This window comes from Nannospalax galili, unplaced genomic scaffold, assembly GCF_000622305.1.
Source record: "Nannospalax galili isolate Female #2095 unplaced genomic scaffold, S.galili_v1.0 scaffold324, whole genome shotgun sequence".
Lineage (NCBI taxonomy): Eukaryota > Metazoa > Chordata > Mammalia > Rodentia > Spalacidae > Nannospalax > Nannospalax galili.
In genome coordinates this window covers 2996367-3023948 of record NW_008353027.1, presented here as the reverse complement: position 1 = coordinate 3023948, position 27582 = coordinate 2996367, and the positions used below count along the sequence as shown (strand labels likewise).

General features: G+C 42.4%; 1 protein-coding gene across 1 annotated transcript in view; it reads left to right on the top strand.

The window, feature by feature from the left end:
• Positions 1-27582, top strand: part of Prep (prolyl endopeptidase) — a 124795-nt gene that overhangs the window by 51235 nt on the left and 45978 nt on the right. Inside the window, exons 7-9 of the mRNA XM_008850296.2 lie at positions 8191-8296; positions 20131-20322; positions 25104-25301. Coding sequence (XP_008848518.1) covers positions 8191-8296; positions 20131-20322; positions 25104-25301 — 496 coding nt within the window. The remainder of the gene's footprint in view (positions 1-8190; positions 8297-20130; positions 20323-25103; positions 25302-27582) is intronic.

The following is a 27582-nucleotide window of genomic DNA, read 5'->3' as shown; positions in this document are numbered from 1 at the left end:
CCCTCTATAGGCATTTCAAAAACTGGGAAGGCCATACCCAGCTTTTTCCTCACAATTTTAGGGAGGAGTGAACATGATGGCTGTATTGAATAAGGTGGGGGGGCAGTAGCAGCTCCCCGTCCCACAGCGTAGGGCACTGGGTTCTTATATTCCAGTGGCCTGTATCTATTTTCTTCATAATTTGCTGCTTGTTCTTCTAATTCTATCTCTTCTTCTGGGCTTAAACTGCTCTCTTCTAACTGCAGAGCAGCAAGTTCCCTTGTGGGGTATAAATACCCCTTTGGTAAGTTTCTTCCCTGTCTAAAACCTGTTACTTGGTTTCTTGCTCCGTCCTTTTCGACAGTGCTCTCTCCCCTGCCTTCCTCTGGCTTACCGGGAGGTCCATTTTCACTTTGGGCCCTATTTTCTTTTGCACGTGCTCCCATCCTTTCACTTCGTTCGGTTTCTGATAGGCTGTCCTGGAGATCCTCTAGAACCATTTGCCCTTCCTCCATAACTTCCTGACAGTAACCCGCGTGGAGGCATAGGGTAAGAAGCAGAATTACAAAGGCTCCCATAATCAAGGCAAAAACAATTCCAGCAATCTCCACAACATCCATACCTCTCCGAACCTACCTGCAGTTCTGAATCCTCCTCCTGTATTGGAGGGGTCTTCGGGCGGCGCCAGCGATGTTGATTCCCGGGTCTCGGCATCAGCTGTCCCCGACCGCTTTCCGTCTCGCCGGCAAGAACGACGCGGGAGGACAAGTCAGGATCCTTCTGCAGCAGTTTATTTGAAGACTGAAGACCAAAGACGCCGAGAAGTGGGAGAGCTGTTGCTTATATATGCCCCAAAGGTCCCATTTATGATGTATAAGAAGCGGATTGGTTGCTGGAGATCATAAGAAGCGGATTGGTTGCTGGAGATCACGCCACGGGAGGAGGCGGGGGAAAGCAGGCTCTTGTGCACGCCCCTTATGGGTGCGGCAGGATGTTTACTTTTAAGAAGGTCCGGATACCGGCGCCATCTTGTAATGGCGGCGGAGGCTGTGGCTCTCCACAAGATTCCCTGGAAATGTGTTGCCTCGGTAGAAATGTGTGTGCTATAAAACCTCTGCCTTGTTGGAAAGTGAAGGCAGTGGGAAGCTGGGCTTTGGTATAGTATTAGAGAGGTCTCAAGCAGCCGTTCAGAGAGCTCTCAGCCAATACCGGCGCCATCTTGTAATGGCGGCGGAGGCTGTGGCTCTCCACAAGATTCCCTGGAAATGTGTTGCCTCGGTAGAAATGTGTGTGCTATAAAACCTCTGCCTTGTTGGAAAGTGAAGGCAGTGGGAAGCTGGGCTTTGGTATAGTATTAGAGAGGTCTCAAGCAGCCGTTCAGAGAGCTCTCAGCCAGGCTAGCCCTTCAGCTGTGTCCTAAGTGGGATGCAGGGAGAGGAAAGGAACAGTGTCAGGGCCTTTATAATTTTGCATTAGTCAGGCATTGTATCGGGGTGAACCAGAAAGGATGCATGACCTTGGCAGACATGACTTTCTTCAACCTGAGGATGAGTCCTGGAGAGATCCTTTACTGAGAGCCATCTTCTCCAGCACTCAGCACAGAGGGTCCCAGCGGGTAGTCTGCCATGGCTTCTTCGTGAGAGAAGCATTGAGAATGAGTGCCTGTAGCTTGAATATACGCTGGACAACTCTCCAGTGCTGGTTCGAGATACCTAGACTAGCATAAGTAGTTGTAAGGATGGGAATTTTTAAGCAGTTACTTTTAGAATTCTCCCTCTCCCTTGGGGATCAGGGGCATCGTTTCCCAGAGCCTGCTGAGATCCGTTTTCACAGCTCCTCCCTTGCTTGTTCCTCTCTGCCACTCCTATCATACTTTGTACTTTCTGTTACTAAAGTGCTACAGTATGGATTATTCTTGTTTGTGTCTGTTTACTTGGAACATCATGGGATGAGCTCTTAAAAGCCTTGTCCTGTTTTTCTGTGTATTCCAGAACCAATTCAGCAGTAGACCCTCAGTAATGCTGATTCAATGAACATCCTCAGCCCCGGCTTCACTGAATAGCAGACTTCTTTGTTTGGTAGCATGTCTTTTTAAGAAAAATAGAAAGTGGGCTGGAGCCTAGATTAGCCTACTGAGATCAGCCATTGGTTACACTGTACTCACATCCACCCTCATCCATGCTAGACAAAGGAATGTACTTCATTATAGAAAACTTTCGTCCTTGAACCTTACTCTGGCGGTTCACTCTAGGATCCCGATTTTGCAGTGACTCATGGTATATCCAAGTAATCTTACTCAAAGCAAGCCGAGTGGCTCTCCTCCTTCACTAAGGACTTGGGTACTGCTCGGCACAGGGGGAAGTTGTTTGAGAAAAACCTGGAAGGAAAAGGAATCCAGGAGACAGGGAGACGGAATGGATCTCTTAAGCCTGGAGGAGAGCACTCTGTTCGTCTTACCTCAAAGAGATGGCGATCTGCAACCACAGGGCAGGAGGAAGGCAGGTGCCTTCATCCTTTTGTTTTTGTTTTCGCTTTCCTGTGTCTGACTGGTTGTAGGTAATAAAGCTCTTTACCACTAAACAATCAAATGTTCTTTTGCCCATCAATAGAATCCCATGTCCTTTGTACATTTAGACATTTTCTTCTGTCTAGATATTTTTATATATAGATACTAGCAGTTTCTTTTTCCTTAGTTATTTTGTAATTGCATTAAATCCATACTTCAAATGTAATCCACATGACTTCACAGAATTAGATTGTCAAAGTACCTGTATATTAAAAACTGATAGAAATAAAAATGAAGTCTTAGCCTTGACCTCTAGGAACAGTACAGGCCTGAACTTTCTGTGTAGACCAGGTTGGCCTCGATCTCACAGAGATCTGTTTGCCTCTGCCTCTGTATTGGGATTAAAGGTGTGCACCACCACATCTGACCTTTGTTACTTATTTATTTATTTATTTATTATTTAATGTGTATGAGCGTGTTGCCTGAATGTATGTAAGTGTACCCATGTCATGTAATGCCTGCGGAGGTCAGAAGAGGGCATCAGATCCACTGGAACTAGAGTTAGGAACAGTTGTTAGCTGCCATGTGGGTGCTGGGGTTTAGCCTGGGTCCTCTGTGAGAGCACCTGGTATTCTTACCACAGAACTATCTCTCCAGCCCCAAGAATGGAAACTTAATTTTCAGCAAACATCATGTATCATTTATAGTGATTCTTAGGGTTTTACTTTTAAAAAAAAATATTTTATTATTTTTATTTTTGGTGTATGAGTGTACTGCCTGCATGTATGTGAGTGCGCCCATGTCGTGCAATGCCGCGGAGGTCAGAAGAGGGCTTTGGATTTATTTTTATTTTAGGTGTATGAGTGTTTTGCCTGCATGTATGTTAAGTATATCCATGTCATACAGTGCCCATGGAGGTCAGAAGATGGCATTAGATCCCTTGGAACTGGAGTTGCGAACTATTGTTAGCTGCTGTATGGGTGCTGGGAACCGAACCTAGGTCCTCTGCAAGAGCACCCAGTGCTGTACCATCTTTCCAGCTCCAGGGTTTTGATTTTGTTAATGTTTTTTGCACAAATTGTAGATTTTCATGAAAAACAAGTGATTATGACATAAGACATTTTTCCTTAAAATGGTATAAAATAGAAGAAAGGTGTGAAAACCAGGGACTTAGGAATTATATATTTCATAATTCACAGATTGCTCTCACTGTGTCTCTGTTGCAAAAAGTAAGTGTTTTTTTATCAGATTGCTTCCAGAAAGCTTCCTCTAGCTGCTGTCGCGTTGCTTAAAATAATAGTATTCTGTGGATTAGAACACTGTTTTACCAAGGCCCAGGAGACCCTTGGTTCTCCTGCTCTTGAGTTTTTCTTTTGTCTGGCTTTTAGAAAAGTCACCTTAGACTCAGTTAAGATTTTAAAAAACCCTCCTCCTTAATAGGCTGTTTGTCTTTCCATGACTTCCAAAAAATAATCTTTAAAAATTGTTGTTAGAGCTTACATTTTAGTGGAGAAAAGGTGTTTTTCTAACCTGTACATTTTGGGGCAAGGAACTACCAAGTGCTTTTGAGACCGCTCCCTTGAACATTAAAACATGCAAAGGTATTTCCAGCTTCGCAGATTTTCTTGGCTACAGAACATCTCTGAATTGTGATGACAACCAGAAGGAAGACTGCCTTAGTAATTGGCATTCTGACACAGTGTACCCTGGGACTTCTGCCTTAGATTAGTGTTTAGTCTGCACTGCTGAGGAGAGCTCATTAGATCCGCTGGAGGCAGCTGCTGTCCAAGGTCTGGCGCTCTTGCAGTGAATGTTCCTGCCCTGTGTCCTTCTGTTGACTGAGGCGCTACAGCTGAATTAGCTATCATTTATGATTGATGTAGCATGACTGTAGGCACCAGGCTGTCTTTATTTCAAGGAAGAGAACAAAAGCGTGAACTGATGTTAATGAGGCCGCTTCGGATGGTAATGAATAAGATTGTAATTGTGAATTACTGACGCTTTTAATAATGGGATGATCTAAAAAGATGGAACTAAAATTTTGAATGTTTGCTAGCTACTTATATTAAAATCTGAAACGAGAAATGTATAACTCAAATCAATCAAAAAAGATTTATAAAGAAATTGATTTTGAGTTGGTATAGTGGTACACAACTGTAATTCTAGCACTCAGTAGGCGGAGGCAGGAGGATCCGAAAGAAGTTCAAGGCCAGCCTTAGCTACATGAGACCGTGTCTCCAAAAAAAATTTTATATACAGGATTGTTGCTCAGTAGTAAAGTGCATGCTTAACATGTGGAAGGCCCTAGGTTCAGTTCCCAGAACCAAAACAGAGAGAGAAAAGACAAGATGAATAAACACAGGAGTGTTGAAGCCTATCGTTAGTAACAGTGAGTTTTTAAAAAATACAGATTCTCAGGTGGGATTTTAAAAACTAAATTATGTTTTGTTTATTTTCAATAGAGCCACTAGACTTTAGCATAGATACTTCTCTGGCCATGATGGCATGAGTGATACTGGTCTAGCCTACTACCTGGCCCAGCTAAAACGCTGGACACAGAGACAAAACAACTGTTTTTAGAGCCTGGCCAACAGGCAGTGTGGGACTGACTCATGAGAGGGGTTACCCCAGCCTTCTCCCTTGTTTTAGGGACCCCCTAGCACAAAGAGGAAGAATTGTGAACAGTTCATTCTGACTGAACTAAGGATCCGAAGAGACTGAAGCCGTTAGGGTGTGGAAAGCAAAGTGCCGGAGGAGGGGTTTTGCTATTAAGAGTTCTAGAGATTTCCCTTAGGATCCTCTCCTGGCTTCAGCTCTCTGTCATGAGGAGTGTGAATTGAATGGGCTTTCCTCACTCTGGCTCAGAATAACAGCCCAGGAGTTGTGAATTGACAGCTGTTAAAGGCTTGGCAGAGCTTTGTGGAAAGACCTTAGGAACACCCAGGACATTCAGTGAAGTCTCTGAAAAAAAAGAGTTGGTGCTTTAGCCATTGGGCTGTAGGCCTCAGCCAGCAAAGCTGGAAAACAAGCCTGAATGAAAGTCCACCTGGTTTGCCAGCAAGTTAACTGCCTCAAAACATCTTACAGTCAGGTGAAAAAAAAAAAAAAATTCTAGACAACATTCCAAATGCCTAAAATTCAGTTCAGAATGTCACTACATGTAGCAAATGAACAGAGAAATGTGACCTATAGCCACAAGAGAACTCACTCCTAGGAGTACGTCCAGAAATTACAAATTAAAGATTTTAAAATTTGTCAAGATTTTTAGAAAATAATTGGTATAATAAACAGAAAAATGAAAACATGAACCATGTTGTTTGCTCTAAAGATAAATTCTGAAATGAAAATCTTTCTGCATAAGTTTAACAGCAGTATAGATTCTGTAAATAAAAATACCAATGAATTTGAAGACAGGACAGTTAAAACTAAATCACAAAGAGAGGAAACAAAAATAAGCACAATCTGACTGACCAGTGGGGCAGTACTGAGTGAATCACCTTGTGTGCTGAAGGCCGGGATGGGGATGAGGGTATTTAAGAAATATGCATGAGGCGAAACTAGCAGCAAAGTTACATGTTTGATAGAATATACAAACCCCTTGTTCAAAGAAGCCTAATAGAGCTCAAGCATTCTGTCTATTGTAATAAATTTGCAGGAAACCAAAAATATCAAGGAAATATTAAAAACCTCCAGAGAAGAAAACACATTTTACATAGGGAAACAGTGATTAAAAAAGAAAAAGACAGTAATGTGAAACAGTGCATCAGAAAACAGCCCACCTTGGTGCTTTTGTTAAAACTAGGGCCGTCTTCACACATCCTGTCTCCTTCCCTGAGATCTGTTTGTGTTCTCCATGGCACTTTTCGGTGCGTGATGTATAGCTTAGCTCCATATTTATTTGTCTCCTCTGTTGCCTGTAACGTTTTTCCTGAGTTGTTCACTGATACATCCTTAGCATCTAGAAACAAAACTTGCACATCAGCTTGTACATAGATGCTTAGCAAATACCTATGGAATGACCAAATGCAGGACTAACAGTTGGTAATCGTAGCAGTATTCTCCAAGGAAAAAGAACCAGTAGGGTGTGTGTGCATGTGTGCATGCATGTGTTTCTATGGACAAAGGATTTTAAGAAATTGCCTCATACAAGTAGTTGGGGGGACATGGGAGGAAGTTGGAGGGGGCCTGGGAAGGATGGATATAATGCAAGTACTATAATCATGTATGAAATTCTCCCCCCCCAAAAAAAGTTAAAAAATGAAATTGCCTCATGACTATGGCGGCCGGCCAAGTCCCAGATTTTGCAATGGGGGCTAGCAGGTTGGAATTTCAGGAAAGAATTACAGTTGAGAACCAAAGCAGCCCACTTCTTGTTGAGGAAAGGCCTGTCTGTGTTCTTTTAAGGCCCACGACTAATTGTTTGAGATCCACCCACATTGTGGAGGGAAATCTTCCCCCCATGTGTATTCATTTGAACACAAATTCATCTAAGAGCTGCTGTCACAAAATCATCTTGACTAATGCTCAGCCAGATACCTGGGCACTGTGACCTAGCCAAAAGGCAGGTGGCGCTCTGTGAAAGTGAGGCCAGCCTGATACATAGCAACATAGCAAGTTCCAGGGTAGTTGGGGCTGCTGGGAGACACTGTCTCAAAAAAAAAGAAGAAAAAAAAGTGTTGCTGTTCAGAATATAAAATTGTATATATTTTTGTTAATAAAAAAGGAAATTTAAATAAAAGGAAATTTAAATAAAAATCATGACATTCAGTTATCACCTAGTGATACTTTCTACTTAAATAGCTATGCTTTCTCAAACTGCAACTAAGTGAAATAAAATTGGTGGTGGATTCTTTTTTCCAGACTGGCATGGGACTTGATATGTAGACCAGGCTGCCTCGATTACACAGAGATCCATCTGCCTCTGCCTCCTGAGTGCTGGGATGGAGTGCCAGGATGGAATGCTGGGATTAAAGTGCCACCATACTAGGCCCTGGTGGTCTTTTTTTAATGTATTTATTTTTATTTTATGTATAAGAGTATTCTGCCTACAGTGTAAGTGTCCCCATATGCTTGTTGCTCACAGAGGCCAGAAGAGGGCATTGAATCCCTTGGACCTGGAGTTACATACAGTTGTTAGCTACCATGTGCATTCTGGAAACCAAACCTAGGTCCTCTGCAAGAGCAGCTGGTGCTTTTAACCACTGAACCATCTCCCCAGCCCCACCTGATGATCTTTTTTTAAAGTAACTTTATTATCAGATTTTGAGTTTGGAATAAAGGCAGTGCTTTTGAAGTTTTCTTTAGTATTTTGCTTAGCGTTTGTTGTGCTTTGAATATAAAATGTCCTCCACAGCCTCCGTTTGAACATCTGGTCCCCAGCTGGTGGTGCTGCTTTGAGAAGATGTGGATCCTTTAGTGGGTGGGGCCTAGCTGGGGGCAGGGGCTGGGGTATATAGCCCAGGCTAGCTTCCTGCCTGTCTCTGTTCCTCATCTGCCCAGATGTGAGCAAGCTTCTGCTGCCATGTCTTCCCTGTCATGATAACCATGTCCTCTTAAACCATGAGCCAAGATGAATCTTCTCTCTTCAGTTACTTCTTGTTGGCTCTTTGGTCACAATGATGAGAATAATTAATATACATTTAACAGTCTTCTAACAAAAAGTCTGTCCTAATCAGGTTTATGCACTGTTTTTGTCTTCTTTGTAGTTATCTGATGATGGTCGCTATGTCTTGTTATCAATCTGGGAGGGATGTGATCCAGTTAACCGACTCTGGTACTGTGATCTGAAGCAGGAGTCCAATGGCATCACTGGTAAGCTATTTCAGACCTAGATAATTACCCTAGGATAATCTAAAAGCCAGTATTTCGATCTTCTAATTGACTTCTCAAGAAGCCGTCTTCCATTCCTCCACATCAACCCAATTCATCGGAAGTTTTCTTCTTGTGATAGTCTGTGTAATGAGGATAAATTAGATGAAGTTGATTCTTAGCTATGCTTTTTCTTTGTAAATTGGAATTAAGCAGAGCCTTTGCACTTTCTTGTGACAAGAACCTTTTGTGTCTACAAATGAAGAATGTTATGGAGAAATTGACATACTGGTCTGTAACGCGTTATAACCATCTAGATGTTAGGGTGCAGACTAACCCAGGCAAGTGGTTACTACACGAATGAGCATTTACCAGGTTAACAGGTTTTGTGATGACAGCCCCTCCTTGACCCGCATATGTAATAACAGCTTGATTTTGGTCCTGTAGTCATATAAGTCATAGTGTGCATGGAACTAGCCTGTTAGAAACTGGGGGATGGCTCGATGGCTCTTCTAACTAGTTACCTACTGTACTAATATCAGGCATTAAAGTCTTCAGCTGTACAGCTTACTATGCTAAAGTTTGACCAGCCTGAAACTATCACACAGGATGGAGGCCAGATAAGGACACTAAACTAATTACTGATTAATGTAAAATAATAGTATTTTAGAGATGCTTGACATAGATTTCAAAATATAAATTCTAAAATAATTTACCTCATTTTAGTATCCAATTATATTCTGATATGAAAATATTTCCTTTCAGTTGGGCATTGCATCATTTAAACTTCTGAGCAAGAACCACATATTAACATTCTAGATATCATATTGTACCATTCATACATGTAGCAGGGTGAAGTCAGTAATTTCTATACTGGTGCTAAGTATGTAACCATTTAATAAAGCTATATATTTTCTTCTATTTAAAAAAATTGATGCAACCATTTGGTCTTAAGAAAACTACAACCACCACATCAATGTTCACATTCTCTGGAAGGAGCAAACAATTGTCCCCTGGGTCTGTGCAGAGCTGAGTAAGCTTGAGATCAAATCTAAGTGACAGTGCTGCTGGCCTTGCACACATTTCTGCACTTCTTAGATGGTAGAAAGCTTTGGGCTTTCTCTGGCTTATTAAAAATCCAAATCACAGGTGGGCATGGTGGCACACACCTTTAATCCCAGCACTCGGGAGGCAGAGGCAGGTAGATCTCTGTGAGTTCAAGGCCAGCCTGGTCTACATAGTGAGTTCCAGGACAGCTGGGGCTCAGGGAGACCTCCTTTTAAAAAAAAAAAAAAAAAAAAAAAAAAAAAAAAAAAAAATCCAAATCCCAGTATTTGTTCTACAGAGAGTGCTGTTTGCATCTTCTGTCTACAACTTCATCATGTAAATTACTAAGTAGGCCTATGTTATTAAAAGATACAGCCTAGCAAATTAAAAAATACAAATTGCTTAACTTCAAATAGCGAAGGAAATTCCATCCACATATTCATATGTTGACCTGCCAGTGCTAGAAAACCTTTGTTCTCTTCCCAATATTTTGGTCTTTATCTTTCTTTTCTTATACATTCCTGCCATATCAGGCAGTTTTAGTGAAGAGTTAGAGTGTGGTATGCAGAGATTGGCATCTCTAAAGGAATGCTGCACAGAGATGCACTAGGCCCTAAGAAAATTCTCAACAGTGTAGTCATGAGTGACGGAAGAACAAACAGAGGCTTCTGAGAAACCCTAGCCATCTGAAGGTACAGAGGCAAAGACAACTTGGGTTTTCCTCCTAGATGAACATCTAGGTTCTAGAACACAGGTCACTCCTGTGATCCCAAGTCTGGGACTATCTCACCACTAGCAAGCATGCCATGAGCATTGCCATGGACAGAGCTGGATGTCCTCCAGTTCATTCAGTCATGCTACCAAGTGCTGAAGGTAGCTTGAGATACTGTAGGCCGAAGGCTCCATCTCTTAAGATTGCATCCACAAGCTGTCCATAGTGGCTTATGCCTGTCATCCCAGCACTAGGGGCAGGAGGATTGCCATGAGTGTGAGGCCAGCCTTGACTACATAGTGAGCTCTAGTCAGCCTGAGCTACAGAGGGAGGATGGATGGATGGATGGATGGATGGATGGATGGATAAGACAAGACAGACAGACAGGACTGCACTCACCTCAGACCCGGTCACAAATGCAGGACTCTGGAACTTCTGGCTCGCTGGTTAACATTCAGAGTTCTCCCCCCAGCCCCGTACTGTCCCCCACAATTACATTTAATTTGCTAGAGCTGCTTATAGAAAGAACTTAGGGATACACTGTACTTATATTTACTAGTTTATTCCAAAGGATGTTTTAAAGGGTATAAATAAGCAGCCAGATGAAGAGCTCCATAGGACAAGGTCTAGGATTTCACTTCCTGCAGACTTGGGTTGCACCATCCTCATGGCATGGGTAGGTTCTCCTTGCCCTTCCTGAAAGAGTTCATGCACTCAGGGAGGGGAGCTCTCCAAACCCAGGCCTTTTGGGTTTTTATGGAGACTTCAATGCCTAGTCATCATAGAAACATGGAAATGTGATCAGACCAAAAAGGTGTGACCTAATGTATCAGGACAGCGTGTAACCCTACTGTGTCTGTCTGTCCAGATTCTTCTCGACCCTCTGGGCAGTCATCATTCCTTGAGGTATGGGTGGGATGAAATGAGGGTGCTCTGACCAACTGTCAGAGATTTCCTTATGGCTAACCAAGACACAAAGATAGGGAAAGATTATATTTTCAGGCTTATAAAAATGTATTTATTTTTACTGTATGTGTGTGACTGTTTTGCCTGCAATTCCTATGGTGGCCAGAAGAGGGCATTGAATCCTCTGTAACTGGAGTTAATAACAGTTGTTTGCTGCCATGTGGTTGCTAGGAACGAAACCTGGATCTTCTAAACTGCTGAACCTCTCTTCAGCTCCATATTTTCAGTTTTTATGACCCATCTTGGCAAAGAAGACTTCTAATTCCTGTGGCTTGGAGACAGGAGACACTAGAGGAAGGCGAATAAGAGCAGAGGGAAAGGGTTTTGTTTTTGAAGCCTAGAGTGCTCTTCTAACAAGACAGTTTTCTCTTTCGTCACTCTGAAGTGGCTTCAGAAGCCTGGGATGAGAGACCTAATACATGAGCCCTTCTATCCTGGTCATTTAGGAAGTAATGGGAACTTATGGGAGTTACAAACTGAGGACCATCCTGTATGAAAACCACAAATACATGTATATCATAATAGCTCAGTTTTGATGCGTTCGGCGAGTAAGGTGCTATGAACAAAATAAGCTGGCTCTTGGCCCTCCTCCAACTTGATCTTTTCTGGAGTGGCTTTGTGTAGGTGAAATAGAGGCAGCACAGAGCAAGTGCTTATTAGCAAATGTTAGCCCTGACCATTTCCCACATTGCCCCATATCTTCAGGTCCAGAAGAACTCTAGGATTATTCTGACATGAATAAAATAACCTAGCTGCTAGAACTGTGCATAAACATACATTGTTTGGGACTGTGTATCTCAGAGCCATACAAGGTTTATACATTTCTCTTTAAAGTTAATTGGGGATATGTTATGCTTCTGAAGTATTAGCAGTTTATGGATAGATATGTCAGGCACAGAACTGGGGTTAAGGAGAGAATGGATAGGAGTGAGAGTTATTGCAAGGAATTGGCTTATGTGATTGTGGGAACCATTTAGGCAAGTGTGAGCTCTGTAGGGTGTGCTGTGAAGGACAGACAAGCTGATGCTGTTGTCTGTGAATGGAATTTCTTCTCTTTTTTATTACATTTATTTAGTGTACATGAACAACACGTAAGGCAGTTCCCTCTCTCTGGTATATGGGTCCCAGTGTTGAACATGGGCCATCAGGCTTGGCAGCAAGTGCCTTTACCCACTAAGCCATCTCATTAGCCCAGTCTTCTGTAGAGTATACCCCATGCTTAAAATCAGCAGATTGTGGGCTTTAATCCTATCTGCAGAATACCTCCACAGAAACACCAAAGTTAGTGTTTGGTTAACTAGACACATTAACATGGCCTGGTTGATAACATAGAGCTCATGTTACGAACAATAACCTAAGCTTGCTGTTTTCATAAGTTACTGAACTGGTTAGTGCTTGGCGGTCACATTTGGGGATAACAGAAAACTTGGAATAGTTATTCTCTTTTTATAAAATTATCTTTTTATATTTTATTGTTTTTATTTTGTTGTATGAGTGTATTTCCTACATGTGTGCAAGTGCACCTGTGTCGTGCAGTGCCTGTGAAGGTTACAAGAAGGCATTGGATCCCCTGGAACTGGACTTACAGATGATTATTAACCACCATTTGGGTACCAGGAATTGAACCTGGGTCCTCTGCAAGAGTAGCCAGTGCTCTTTTTTTTTTTTTAATTGTTTTTATTGAGTTTTTGTGTATTTTATACAGAATATCTCAAAGAATCTTAATCATCTTTATACCCCCGCCCCCACCAGCATGCTCCCACTCCCCCCGGAGCCCATGTACTCTGTCATTCATATTAAGGCCCAGTGAGTCAAGTCAGTGTCCCCAGATGTTCCCCTGTGCAAGTCCATCCACTGAGGTCTCGTCAGCTATCTAGAGTCTTATTTTAGGAAGACCAGCTCTTCCTCACCCAGCAGTGATCAGCTGCCAGTGTATCCTCAGCTAAGATTGGAGTCTGCTGTTCATTTTCCCAGTTCTATGCTGTGTTTTTGTCTGCATGAGTTTGCATGGGACTTTTGTATGCTGACACCATTGTCATAGAATCATATGAGCAGGGTCCCAGGAGTTTGTAGGATTCTGTTTCCATATGGTCCTGCACCTGTTCCCTCGCTCTTACAGTCTTTCTACCCCCTCTTCTGCAATGGTCACTGAGCTCCAACACCAGCTTCAAGACCAAATAATCACATTAGTGGCTGGCATAGCATATGACATTGGTGCAGTAGTGGCACCTTTATCTTGGGGGCAATCAACAGCTACCTAATTGGACTAAAAGCCCAATCAGTGGAAGGAAACTCAAGTGTGGTACTGTAAACTTAGCCAAATACACATGGCTGTAGTGGTCATAGATCTTAGAGAAAACCCCGAGACTGTCACATCCCTAGACTAGTGTAATTTCTTGCTATGTGCAAAATATGTATTCTTATATTTATAAACAAATATCCCAGTCACCACTCATCAAAGAAGCTTATTTTGCAGCAGTCAGAAACTATTACCAAGTACCACAACTGGTCACACACAGACATTGTCTATGAATTGCCCAGGCCTAAGCAACACATCAACAATGCAACATCTACACCTAAGGCTCATGGAACACAGAACAGGGATAATGAAGATGACACTAATGAATCTCTCAGTTCTCATTAATGAAGATCCCTCATGCAACTGAGGGCCAGGAACGTAAAAGGTCACAAAGGGCCAAAACTTAGACATTAAGAGTCTGCAGAATGCTGGTCCATTGACAGGACTCCTATATTAAACAGCCAGTGCTTTTAACCACTGAGTCATCTCTCCAGCCCTTGGAGTAGTTATTCTTTTGAATTAGTAATCCTGTCAGGATTGACCCACTGGGTCACTCAGTTTTTTAAATGGGTTCAAAAGCCAATTTCAAGGGGCAGAATTAGAGGCATCTTGTTCGTTATTTTCTTATCACTGGTTTACTGTGAGTCAGTAGTATGATTATGACTATTTAAAGAAGCAAATACAGTTGGTCTTTGATGTCCATGTGGCATGGATTCCAGGACTCCTAACAGACACCAGGATCCACAGATACGCACGTCTGCTATTTAAATGTCATAGAACCTCCTGTCTATCTCTGTGTGTGTACTTTAAATCTTCTCTGTACTATGTATAAGAGCTAAGACAATTTAAGTAGTTGCTGTTTGGAAATTCAGGGGATAATGACAGTCTACATGTTCAGTACAAATGCATTTTTTCAAAAGAATATTTTCAGTCTGGCTGGTTGGGTCAGAGGATGTGGACCCTACAGCAGTGATGTACTGCCTGTACCATGTGTGTTTAACTATTGAAGAGATGAGGCCAGTGTAGTCTCTGAAAAGGGAAAAACAGCAGGTGGAGATAGTAAGCATTAAAATTACCTAAATCTTTCTTTCTAATTACAGTGAATATCTTGGGACAATACCACAGAGTTTAAGTTAACATTTGAAAGTTGTTTTTTCTTAAGATTTCCATGTCTGCAAATGGGAAATAATATCTACTTCATAAGGAATATGAAGATTAATGGAAATGCAAAGAAAAGAGCTGAATGAGTTTTGGATTCTTGGCATACAGGGGACTCTCGGCTTCCTTCTCTCCCTCCCTCACTTCCTTCCTTCCCTCCTTTTCCTTGACAGAAGGGGAGTATTTGGAATCACCACACACTTTGATTTTAGTAACAGAATATAGTAGGTTGGCGATATCCTTTAATTTGTTTTAGAAATCCTACTTATCAAAGCTGCGCTAAATACAAGTTTTGGTTATTAATTTGTTTACCGCAAAACCAGATTCAGAATCAGAAAAGGCCTAAATATATGTGCCTCTCTGGGAGAGACTGGTAGGAAGGGTCTCATTGTGCAGTCTGAGGTTTGAAATCTGGGGGGGTTTATGTGCCTCACTGGTAAGAGTGAACACCCTTTTGTTCTCTCCCTGTTTGCTCCCCAATTTTTGTTGCCCTGTTTAAGGGAAAGAAGAACTAACATTGAACTGAAATGCACTACTTACCTTAAATGTTGGATGAATTACTGAAGAGTAAATGGTGACTAAAAAATTACATGCAGTGTTATGAAACGTCTACTTCTGTTCTACTGGACTATACATTTCTTTTGATACATTTTGACCCTTTTGCTGTGTTTGCAATCTTTTCCCCCTTAAGAGTCGGAAGAATTATCAGCAGTTTTCAAATTAATTCTTTATTAAGGCACTATGGGAACACATTCCTTAAGAAGTAAATAATTTCACTTAGGTGACTCTTTTCAAGCATTTCAGCATCTTTGTCTCCCAGCAGAATCTTCTGCCCATGTGCATTTTTGTTGTTACTTAGGGATTTTTGTTGGTTTGTTTGCTGTTTTCCTGCTGCTGACATGGACCCCATGCTAGGCAAGCACTCTACCCCCATCATCTCCAGCCCCATGTGCCCTTTTGAAATGAGAAGCTACTCTCCCTTGCTGACCATCACCCTTGCTTCTCTGAAGGGGCTCTCTCTTCAGCAGTCCTCTACCTCTTTGAGTACCTGACTTTTGCCATTCATACTGGCAGTATTTGCATTTGGAACACCATGGAGACGTTTGTTGTGGTTTCCGGCCTGTGGGCCACAGCCTTTCCTCAGTACCTACTGAGGCCTTTTCCTTCCTTTGTCTGATCAGGTCATTCGTTCCTGTGACCCACCTCATGCACCACTAGGTAGAAGTGGTGTAAGCCTATCATGTGGGCCTTAGAAATTTACATGGTTTTTCAAGTCTTCAAGATGGGAGCAGATCCTCCACAGAAAGTATGGTGGTCTCTTCTCTCCTGACTGCCAGAGGCATGCTTAGGGCCCCTGTCACCTCACAGCAGGAGAAGCAAGACTTCTGCCTCTGAGGGTCTCAGGTGCCCCGTCCTTTCTCTCCACGACGCCCCTTCTCCTTTCTCTGTTGTGCTCGTCTCATCTCTCCATCCAGAGATACAGTGTGAGGATCTGTGAGCTGTATGAGCCAAGGGACCTGCCTGTCTACAGCTGTTTGGTTTTTTTTTTTTTTTGTAGAGACCCAGTTTCTAGAACAGTGCCTGATGATCTATACCAGCTTGTGGCAGATGACTTTATTGGTTCCTCTCCAAACCCTGTGTCCAGGTGCCCTGCTTCATAAGCTCTCCTTCCTATGTACCTGTCAGTTTCCTTGTCTTTTGAATCTCTACCCCTGTGGCCTCCAGTTTCCTCATGATTGGGGGAAAAGTCATGATTTTAAGATTAGTGACTATAAAGATTTTTCCTAGGAAAATGGCTATGTAGATGAAATTAGATTTGATTTAAAGTTAGAAGAAATTAGATTGAAATGATAAAAATTAGATTTTTCAAAGATTAGTGTTAGCAAGTCATTCTGCTCAGAGGCATCTCATTCAGTTTTTGTCACTTGAAAAATTCAGGTCATTGGAGTAGCCCGTGTAGATTGCATGTCTCCAGGACCAGGTTCTGAGCTATGCATGCAGATCCTTCCTTGAGTCTTCTTAACCACCACCACGCCCCCCAAAAAAACACACGCTTCCCAGGACTCTGGCTACAAGTTCCATTACTTCCCAACACAGGTGCAGCCTAGCGTGACTTTGCTTCAACCGGTATCTGGAAAGTCCTTCATGCCTAAAGGGTCTGCAGCTTCACCCCCCACAGGCTCAGTACATAATCACACCTTGTTTGTTATCCTTAGGACAAGGCAAGCCTGTATAGTTTTGTACCTTAAACTAATCCCCACTTAATAAACAAATCTGTCCCCACCAAGAAATAGGCTTATAAAAAGCAGTTTTAACTTTAATGTGGAGCAGTTCATGAGTTGCATTCTATTGTCCTCAGAGTGAATAATGTCACAGACAAAATGGGCAAAATCTGAAGGAGTTAAGGAATTAACTTTAAATTAATTGAGAAAGTACTTTTCCTGTTTGCCATTTAGTATGACAGGGTTCTCGCTTGTGAGTAGCAAAAAAATGAATGAACCCCATAGTGCACCCAAAATACCTTTTCTCCTATTTTACTTGTGGGAATTGGCTCTTGTTTTTCAGTCCAGAGGAGGATTCTGAAGCACAATGGGATTTCACAGACTTCTCTTTGAAATACCATGCCTGTGAGGCCTGTGAGGGCCTGTGAGGCCCTGTGAAGGCCTGTGAGACCTATGAGGCCCAGCCTTTAAACTATTTTTCAAATTGTGCAGCTGTATTTACACACATCCAACCACAATTCCTTATTCTGATGAGCATCTGACTCTCAGTTTGCATTTACAGTTGGAGTTGGTGCTTTGAAACATGGTGACCTGACCTTAGGCTTATCTGAGGTTTTGGTATTCATCAGAGCTTGGTTATTTGAGTAACTGCCTATCTTCAGGCTCACCTGTGCATAGCACAACAGGGATTTTCTGTAGTGTTTTGGCTCTGCTGCATACTCTGGTGACTTTGGGAAGGTTGGGATTATGATAAATGGCACTGGGTCTATGACCTCTTCAGTCAGAAACCATGAGAAGGTTATGTTGTGAAATGAATGTTTCACAACAGGAAATGCTTCATTGGCCCAGGGGGGCGGGGGGGGCATATTTAAGTTCAGTGAATCTGACATTTCCCAGAACCAAGATGTGTCTACAGTGTCTCCAAATGTCATAGTCCAGAAAATTATGTTTCATTGTTCTTACTGTAAACAAGAAAACCTTCCCGATTATCTTAAAATTTTTCATTGGTAGCTAATGATTTTACTTTTGCTATTGCTGGTCTAAGAAATGAATGTGTGTGTGTTGTGCTTAAAACATTGTTTTGTATGAACAAGATACCGTTACCTTGAAGTGGATCACTTGCTGAGCAGTCTTTTGAGGGCAGTAGTTTGCTACTTAAAAAAATTAAAGTGTAATTTTAAGGACTCTAATCTGGAAGTGATTATCCCTAAGGTTTCTACCGGGGGAGGGGGTGGGAGGTAAAGCTTTGGTTCTCTGTGATTGAGAGCCAATAGAATGGCGTTTGATAAGTAAAACATCCAGTCTTGCAGCTGGAAGGTCCAGAGCACACACTGAGGAAACTCTTTGCTATGGCACTGGTAAGGGGCTAAGACATAAAAAGAATTTCCCCCCCTGAAACATCAGAGACATTTTCCTTCCCGTGGGTACAGCTTGACAGTTGTGCCTGTGAGATATAGAACTCCACAGTGCTTCCAGGTTCATTGTATTTGAAGAGACAAGCAGAGGAAAGTAAGGACCTTCCCTGGAAAATTGCCACTTAACCCAACCCAGGCCTCTAAGGATCCCATAGACAGTGTTTCAAAGGAAATCAGCAATTCATAGTCAAAAAGATAAGTCATACAGTCATGCCATCATGAAAAGTCAAGCCAGCAGACACACCAGTGTGGGGTTATTAGACTCCTAGTGTAGAGTATGTTAAATATGCTTTTTTAAATGAACAATCAGGCTGGAGAGATGGCTCGGGGTTAGGACCACTGGCCCCTCTTCCAGAGGTGTTCAGTTCCCAGCACCCACATGGTAGCTAACAACCATTGCAACTCTAATTCTCTGCAGGCATTGCACAACACAGGTACACTTATATACATACAGGCAAACACTCATACACATAAAAATAAATAAATAGAAATTTTTTAATGAACAATCAGCGCGATACTGCTCTAAAAAATAAGCTTGGAAGTATAAACAGGAAATAAATACTGTGAAGAATCATCAATTGGATTTAGAAAAGGACTAAGTAATACATTTAGTAGTAAAACATACCATCATTACCATTACAAATTCAGTTATTAGGTTAAAGAGCTTAGACACAGCAAAAGAAAGATTTAGTGAAATAGAATATAAATGTTAAAAAAAATTGTCTAGAATGCAGCCCAACAAGAGTGGGAAACCATGAGTTACTAGACGTGAAGAACAAACCTCTATAAATGCTAAAATGAAGGCTGGAAACAGCCATTGTGCAGACGACAGCTAAGAACAGCTGATGAAAAGGTCTAAGATAATGCCACAGGCAAGATGCAGCTGTCTTAAAAACAAAATATACTTTAAATCAAAATGTAACACCACAGGTAAAACTTGGTAATCATAAGTATGTCAAACCAGTTTCATTTAACTATAATAATTCTTTGTATACTTAACAACCTCCACATTAGTTCTTAGAAATAAAGGACTGGAAAAATGTCCTTATTTTCATTCAGCATAGCTTTATTTGTATCTTTAAAGTAACTGCAAGCTGAGTATGATATAGTGAATAAAAAAGACAAATCAGCAAATTAAGTATCTATATCTTGAGACGTGTCATGACGTGTGTGCCTGTGAGAAGGGGCTGGCCATTTGAGAGTGTGCCAGGCGGAGGACACAGCCTGTGGTATGATGAGTACTGCTGGAGGGAGGTGAGGCAAGAGTTAGAGCAAGCAGAAGTCTGAGCGAGAAAAGACTGTGGAGACCACAACTAAAAGCCTGGATTTTATTCCAGGGTGGGGAGAAGTCATTGAAAGTTTAAGAGACACCAATACGGACCAGGTTAGGATATTAAAACACTGTTGGAGTAGAGGAAATCAAGAGTGGCTGAGGGAAAACCAGGCAGAAAGCTAAGTCTGTAGGCAAGGCTTCTCTTCTCAGACTTGGCCCTGTTGACATTTTGAGCTGGTTGCTGCTATGTTGTAGGATGACCTGTGCATTGTGGCATGCTTAGCAGCATCTCTGACCTGTACCACTAGATGCCAGTAGCAATCTTCACTTCCTAGGTTGTGACAATTTAAATGCTTTTTTAAATTGGGAGAGGGTGTTTGTTGTCCCTGGTTAAGAGCTGTAGAGCAGGCAGCAAATGATGAGGACGTTGTGGGACGGCAGGAAAAATGGGAAGAAGTGTTCTGGTTTGAGACTCACTTGGGCAGAAGAGGATAAAGTGAATTATAATTGTGTGATGGTGGGTCAGGAGACGAGGTCCTTAGTCTCTACTGATGCCAGGGTTCTCCAGGGCTCCTTGGCACTCACCTACAGCTGGTCCCTGCTCCTTTTTTTATGCATTAGAGTTCCCAGTACCACCTGTGCCTTACACTTTGTAGACAGAAAAGACCCTTCATTTTCCTGCATACACACACACACCATTTCTTTTAACATCACAGAGGTGATGAGATGATTTGTATCTTATCAGGAATCCTGAAGTGGGTAAAACTGATAGACAACTTTGAAGGAGAATATGACTATGTAACCAACGAGGGGACAGTGTTTATATTCAAGACGAATCGCAATTCTCCTAACTATCGCCTGATCAGCATTGACTTCACCGATCCTGATGAATCTAAGTGGAAAGTTCTTGTTCCTGAGCATGAGAAAGACGTCTTAGGTAAGATGAAAGGCGTCCTGAAGATTGTGATATTGTTTTTGGTGAGAAAATCAACAGGTTGGTCCATCTTACTGTCTGGTGACTGGTTATTCAGTAAAGAACTTTTGATTTGTAGTTATTAGGACTGAAATGCCTAACTAGTGCATCCAAGTCTTTACTGTGTAACATTATTTTAGGTTAATATGTCACATAAAAATGCTTACTAAAAAATTGGGGGTATGAATTTCTGTTTTCAAAGAGACTGCTTTTTAAAAATAGCAGTTTTCTTTGTGTGCTTATTATCCAATAATAATTGCTAACATTTAATTTTTTGAACCATTTAGAGTCATGGCTCTTAGCTTCAAGCTTTTGCATCACCTTTGGCTGTCTGTTTCTGCCTGTTGCAAAGCTGAGCGTGGATTTCCAGCCATCTTACTAGAAAAGAGAATAGACTATCCCCCATATTTCATTGAAAAACCATTGTAGGCACTTACTTATTTTGTCTGACTTTTCCAAAAATGATTTGCTACCTTATAAATTATTGCATTAAAGTTGAATTTTTTTTAGAAGACTCACTTTTGGGGAGAGTGTTTTACACAAAAGAGAAGTTTAGTACTTTGAGGCCAATGAAAAGTTTACCTGTTGGAGATGAACTTCTGCGGTAAGTTCAATGAGGATAAACTCCCAAGGCCGAAAAGCAGAGGCATATTGTGTGCAGTAATGGGGACACATGCCCAAGCTACAGGATGTCCCCATCTCAGTCAGAGAATCCCCACAGTGAGTTTTTTTAGTGCACACATATTCAGTCGGGTAGATCCAGTTCACACCGACACCACTCAGGGACTCTTTTCTCTGTCCACTATGTCTTACACAAATTTAAACCTGGTATTATTGGAATAGACCGCAGACAGCTGGTCGTAGGGTCACAGGTTCCCATGGGCACTTCCTGCTGTGTCTTTTATTCTGTAGTTTCCGTGGTTCTGAAGGAAGCACTGGTTTGCTTGAGCTTCTCAGCTCTGGGCATTTGGCTGTCCTTCCCCCGTACACCATTTTGTATTAAGATTGCCACTCCCAGCCAATATTGGGCAGGACCCAAGACAACTCCCACTTGCTCTTTCCTGCAAAATCCATATCTGCCATCCCCAGGTGGCAGCTCACTCCAGGCTTTTCCTCTAATGTAGCTAGTTGATCCTGCCCTCTAAATTCCAGTCACAGTCCCTGTCATTTGTCAGGTTTCCATCAGCACTTGTACTTTGTGTCACAGGCTGCAGTCAGTAGGAGGGAGTAGCCTTGCTTTCACAGTGGGGAATAAACTGTAGAGCACACCTGGAGCACTTTCCATGGAAACCACCTCACCTGTCTCCTCAGAACCACTTCATTCTTGGACCCTTTTTTGTCCAAAGGACAAAAAATGAGGAATCACAAGTTGTAGAGCAGTTATTGGACCATTTTGTTGAGCATCTTCATGTGAAGATTCTTCCATTGTCACTTTAGAACCTGACAGCTTCTGTCCCTACTGAGGCAGGAGTGTGTCCCCAGGGTTTGCCAAGGAACCAAATTTGGTCCTGCTACATGGTGTTGACCACATGTGTTGGTATGTCCAAAGGACACTTGAAGCCTGTCTTCATGTATATGCCCTTGTGATTTTTAGAAACAGCTCAGGTTAGAATAGCGATTCTTGTAGAGGGACATAGATGCTCTAAATATTTCCTAAGCCCTCTGAATTTTGTGCCTTTAAAGCTAACGGGGGAGGGTAAATTGTGCCTTAAAGTGACATCCTATCTCATTTATAGATCTAATGAAATGCAAATTAATACCTGGAGATTAGTGGTGATATATTTTTGTATCCTTCCTCTTGAAAGGTTGTAAGTTCTTTAGACTAGAAAGGGGAAAGCCTTAAGTATTCACTAGAACTCATCAATTCAAAGAGAAGCAAAGCTGATTTTGTTATATATCATTAGTGCAGAATGCCCTATCAGGGATTAAAAACTAGACCTGACTCATAAAATACAGCTATAAAGTCAGAGCTTTTATTACTGACATTCTACAGATCTCCTTGTCCTTTTCTTACTCACTTTGTCTTTTATAATTTGGATGTATTCGTTAACACAGATTGATTATTCTTTGACAGCTGTAATTTACTTCAATTTTCTATCCATGCTTTTCTCTTTAGAACAATAAGTCACATGGAATATGTTGCTTGATTGAGTTACTCTTTAAAAACAAAACAGAAAAATAAACAATTAGTGGCAAAGTACTTTTGAATGTAAGAGTTCTTGGTATCTTCAGTTAAGGAAAAGTTTGCTGTGGTAATCAAAGCCACCCAAGATCAAGGTGCCCAGTGCTCCTCCCTGTGGCTCAAGTGAAGAAGTGCTCACATTGTAAGTGAATCACTGCTTTCATGGCTTGCAGAAATAAGCAGTGTCAAGAACCCCAGCATGAAACCCAAGGAAAGCTTAGCCTTTCACCACATTTGAGCTGTTGCTGTGCTGTTCTTATTTTCATCTCTCCCCTGGACAGGCCATCCCTGTCCCAGCCTGGCCTCTGTGTCTGCTGTTCTACTTCTCCTTCCCCATACCCTCACTGCCTCCTCTTCTGGCTCTGCACTGTGCACTTCCAGTGAGCTTCCACACTGGGCCACGAGGAGAACTCGCATCGCCACCTCACTTCTCATATCCCCATAGTGTCAGGTTCTGGCAACTCGTGGGAAGTACCTTTTGTTTCTCTGCCTTGCCTCTGGGCTTTATTCCGTGTTCTTCCTGGTGCCGTGCGGTGTTCTTCCTGGTGCCGTGCGGTGTTCTTCTTGATGCCGTGATGTTCTTCCTGGTGCCATGGGGTGTTCTTCCTGGTGCCGTGGTGTTCTTCCTGGTGCCGTGCAGTACTGTCTGTTCTTGTCTCCCTCCATCCATCTGCAGACTTCATTGCTTTGCCCTCTTGTCAAATGCATCTTCCTGTACTGGCGTTGTCTTCACTTACATCACTCTCCATTCAGAGTGACTCCTCAGTAGAGGATAACTGAACCCCACTCTCCCTAACGCACCAAATACCCCCAGATAGTTACCACCAGCATCACCATGTACCCCAGATTGAACCGGCTTTTTCTGCTTCTTCCGTGTAGATAGTTCACTTGTCTTCCTCCATCCCCCGTCTGCCCTTCCCGTACTCATTCAGTCTTGCGTTCGGGAGTCCTTTCTGGAGCTGGAGAGATGACTCAGAGGTTAAGAACACTAGCTACTCTTGCAGAGAACTGTGTTCAGTTCCCAGCACCTACATAGCAGCTAAATAACTGTCTATAACTTCAGTTCCAGGGGATCCAGTGCCTTCTTCTTTCCTCTATAGGCACTGCATGACATGAGTGTGCATACATACACATAAAATAAAAATAAACAAGTGAAAAAAAATTGTTCAAGAGTCCTTTCCTCTGTCCTCACTCTGGCCTTTATTCCTTGACTCACCTCTCTTTTTGACACCTCGTCCACTTGAAAGCTGTATTTCCCCTAATGCCCTCCCAACCACCCTTGTCCCCAAGCTCCACAACCTGTTCTCAAGTCAAAATTCATTCCTTGCTTAAGAGTTGTTTCCTGTTTTTGCATTTCAACGAACTGATTACTCCCCCATGTCCACATCTTCCCACTGCGTTTATGATATGTCTCGGAGGTGGGAATGACCTCATCCTCCTACATGTCCTTCCAGCCCCTTGCAGGGTATCTGATGGTAGACTAAGGGCTTGATACATTCTTGTCAAATAACCCTACTGTGGAGTATGGTTTGGTTTTTGCTCTTTTCCTCTCTGTCCCCTACAGAGTGATGTCAGATACAAAGTATGTAGATAGGCATTTTAATTACCTTCTGTTACTTTGACAAAATGCCTGAGCTAATCAGCTTCTTTTTTTAAATTTTATTTATTATTTTTATTTTATGTGCATGTGTATTACCTGCATGTAGGTAAGTGCACCTGTGTCAGGCAATGCCTGTGGAGGACAGAAGAGGCTGTCAGATCCTCTGGGACTGGAGTTACAGACAGTTGTTAGTGGCCATGTGGGTGCTGGGATTCGAACCTGGGTCTTCTGCAAGAACAACCAGTGTTCTTAACTGCTGAGCCATCTCTCCAGCCCCCACTAATCAGTTTCTTAAAAGAGGAGGTTTATTCTGACTCATAGTTTTTGGCATTTCAGTCTGTAGTTGGTTAGCTTTGTTGCTTCTGGGCCTACAGAGAGTCATCACAAAGTGGTGGGAACTCTAATTCACCTCATGACAGTAAAACAGAAGAGGAAGAGCAGAAGTAGGGTCCTAATATCTTCTGGGACGTAGTCCCAGTGACCTGACTTCTTACATTAGGCCTTCACTTTTAAAGGTTCTACCACCTCCCAGTGACTAGATTGGCTCAGGACACATGGGCCTTTAGGTTGCACTGATCTAAATTAGAGCAGAATGAATGTTTGCAGCTCCCATAGATCATACATAGCCAAGAATAGCTGCGAATGTGACTAGCACAAAATCATAAACTTACTTAAAACATTATGAAATATATATTTTTAACTTGATTGTGTAGTTCTCAAGAGTGAACTTTGTAGTTACCGTAATGTGGCAGTGTCAAAAGGTTGGGCGCTCCTGATGGTCGATCAAGATGGAGACTACTTTGTCTCCTGAACATAACATCTGCCACCATGTGAAAGGACTGCTGAAAACTAGGTGAGGGGCTAAAACCAATCATTAAACAACTTCGCTTAGGCCCAGGACTCGTGGGCTTAGGACTCCAGTTCAGTGAGTGATGTAGTCTTGGACTCTCTTTGTCATTTCAGAATGGGTGGCTTGTGTCAGGTCCAACTTCCTGGTCTTGTGCTACCTCCATGACGTGAAGAACACTCTGCAGCTTCATGACCTGAGCACGGGTGCTCTCCTCAAGTCCTTCCCGCTTGACGTTGGCAGTGTGGTGGGGTACAGCGGGCGGAAGAAGGACTCGGAGATCTTCTACCAGTTCACTTCCTTCTTATCTCCAGGTGAGAGGCTCTTTACACTGTGCCTGAGCTTGGGCTTCTTTGGGAAACGGCGATATAATACTGTGGTGGTGCCATTCACAGGGGTGTGCTTGTCACCAAAACCACTTGCAGGGAAGAATAAAACAAGATATTTAGAACAAAGAACAATCAAAACTATATTCTCACTAATTTTTTATTCTGAATCTATTCTACTGGGAGCAGTTCTAAGTCAATAAAATTAGTTCCATATCCTCGTCTACCCAGTGAGTCCCAGGCCAGACATTGCTACACAGTGAGACTCTGTCTCAAAAAAAAAAAAAAAAAAAAAAAAAAATTAGTACCCAGAAATGAAGCCATTAGTTCAGGCTTTGTTCTGTACAAGGACACACAGTACAGGTAACAACCAGAACAAAATCAAACAAACCATAATATCCATAGCCACACCTGGAATACAAAATGTCTTCTAGAATAAACTGAAAAATGGTTTAAACTGTGATTCTAAAAATGTAATCTTAACCTCATGACAAATAAAAGTGTTATCATCGGTGTGTTAGGAAAGGAAAATACAGCACAGTTTGGATTTTACATTTCCTGGTGTGGGTCAGTTTTCCCCGAAGTAAAATAGTTCCCTTTTAACCGTCCCCAAGCTGGTCACACTCGTTCTGCTTCGTTCTGCATTTTCTTTCCTTCTCCCTTGTTCCACTAGCACAGAGTTGGGGCCACACATCTGCTGTGATTTCTCTCAGCAGCCTGCTCAGTGCGCAGCTTGCAGCTGACCAAACAGACCCTGTCTTAATAACATTCTGGCTGAAGAAGTTCTCACACGGGCCCTGTTCAATTTGCCAGACTCCTGAGTACTTTCTGCCCCACCCAATTTTGTCACAATTGTTTGCTGGTGGAGAATAGAGCAATCTTAGGGGAGAGTCAGGCAGATGCTGAAGTATGACCATTCTCTCTAGGGATTTGACTGGATCACAGTGATGCTTCATCCACATCTCATTTGAGCCTCTGAGTCCCAGATGGGCTAAGAAATCTTTTCTTATCTCAGTAATGAGTTGCTGTCTCAGTGATTAAAACTTAAGAGTGATGTTCTATAAGTAGGTCTCAGGGGGCAGCTGGTTTTACTTTTCCAAGCATCTTTCAGAGGCCTGAGAAATGCTAGGAAAAGAGCCCTCAAGCCAAGAGCCAGAAGCCAGGAGCCAGCAGTTGAAGAATTCCACACCACAGTGTCCTGTGCCCCCACCCTGCTTTTTCTACAGCCTCAGCACAGTAGCAGCCAATGAGCAGAGGACAGAGTCTCATCCCCACTGTCACAGGCCCACAGTTTATACCTCAGACTCACACTGCTTCCAAACATTTTACTTTTTTTTTATGCTATCAATTTTATGTTTAAAACAGTTTAGTGAATTCAGCATAGGACCTAAATAAATACACTCTTTTTTGTTTTGCTTTGGTCTTTTTGAGACAGGGTCTCCTGGTAGCCCCAGCTGTCCTGGAACTCACTGTGTAGACTAGGCTGGCCTTGAACTCACAGGGATCCGCCTGCCTCTGCCTCTGAAGTGCTGGGATTAAATGAAGCACAAAGAGGAACAGAGTGGGGGTGTTTCACCTGTTCTTCATGAAAGCCAGAGTCCCCAAAGGCCTGAAAACCTTCTTCAGTGACCCCTCGTGGACATTTAAGAACAAGCACATCATTATCTGAGGGAAAACCGGCTGGTTGTGCTAGTGGAAATGATGGGTTCTATGTCAAGCAGGGAAATGTTGCCTGTGATTATGGTTGTAAAGTGTGTAAAGAGAAGTGTATTCCTAGTTGTATATGAGCAGGCAGCTTCTGAGAAAAGTTTTGTTACTGTAATGCTGTTTGTCTCCCCCATCTCCTCTTACTCATCTGTCTCCCCTCCCCACCCTTCTGTTCTCTCAATACAATTTGGTATCTAAAGCCAAAGAATGGAATTTCCAGATTCAAGTCTTCTAAAACCAAATGCCAAAACAGCCATCAAATAATTCAAGTAGTTCTCAGGAAAGCATGGATTGTTCATGTATATCCACATATCCAAACATGGACATATCACTCAAAACTATCTTATGCCAGTCTCTGAATGTAGTGATGACTTTGCAATATGGACAAAATCTGGACTATAGACTTTACCTAACCTTGCAACCAAAAAGTACTGTTTATAATGTAAACAAGCTCACTGAGCCATTTGCTCCTCTTTTGGCCTGGGCACCTGACCTTCATCCCTCAGGATACCGCCACCCTGCCCTCCACCCAAGATAGTGAATGTCGGTGTACCTGATTAAC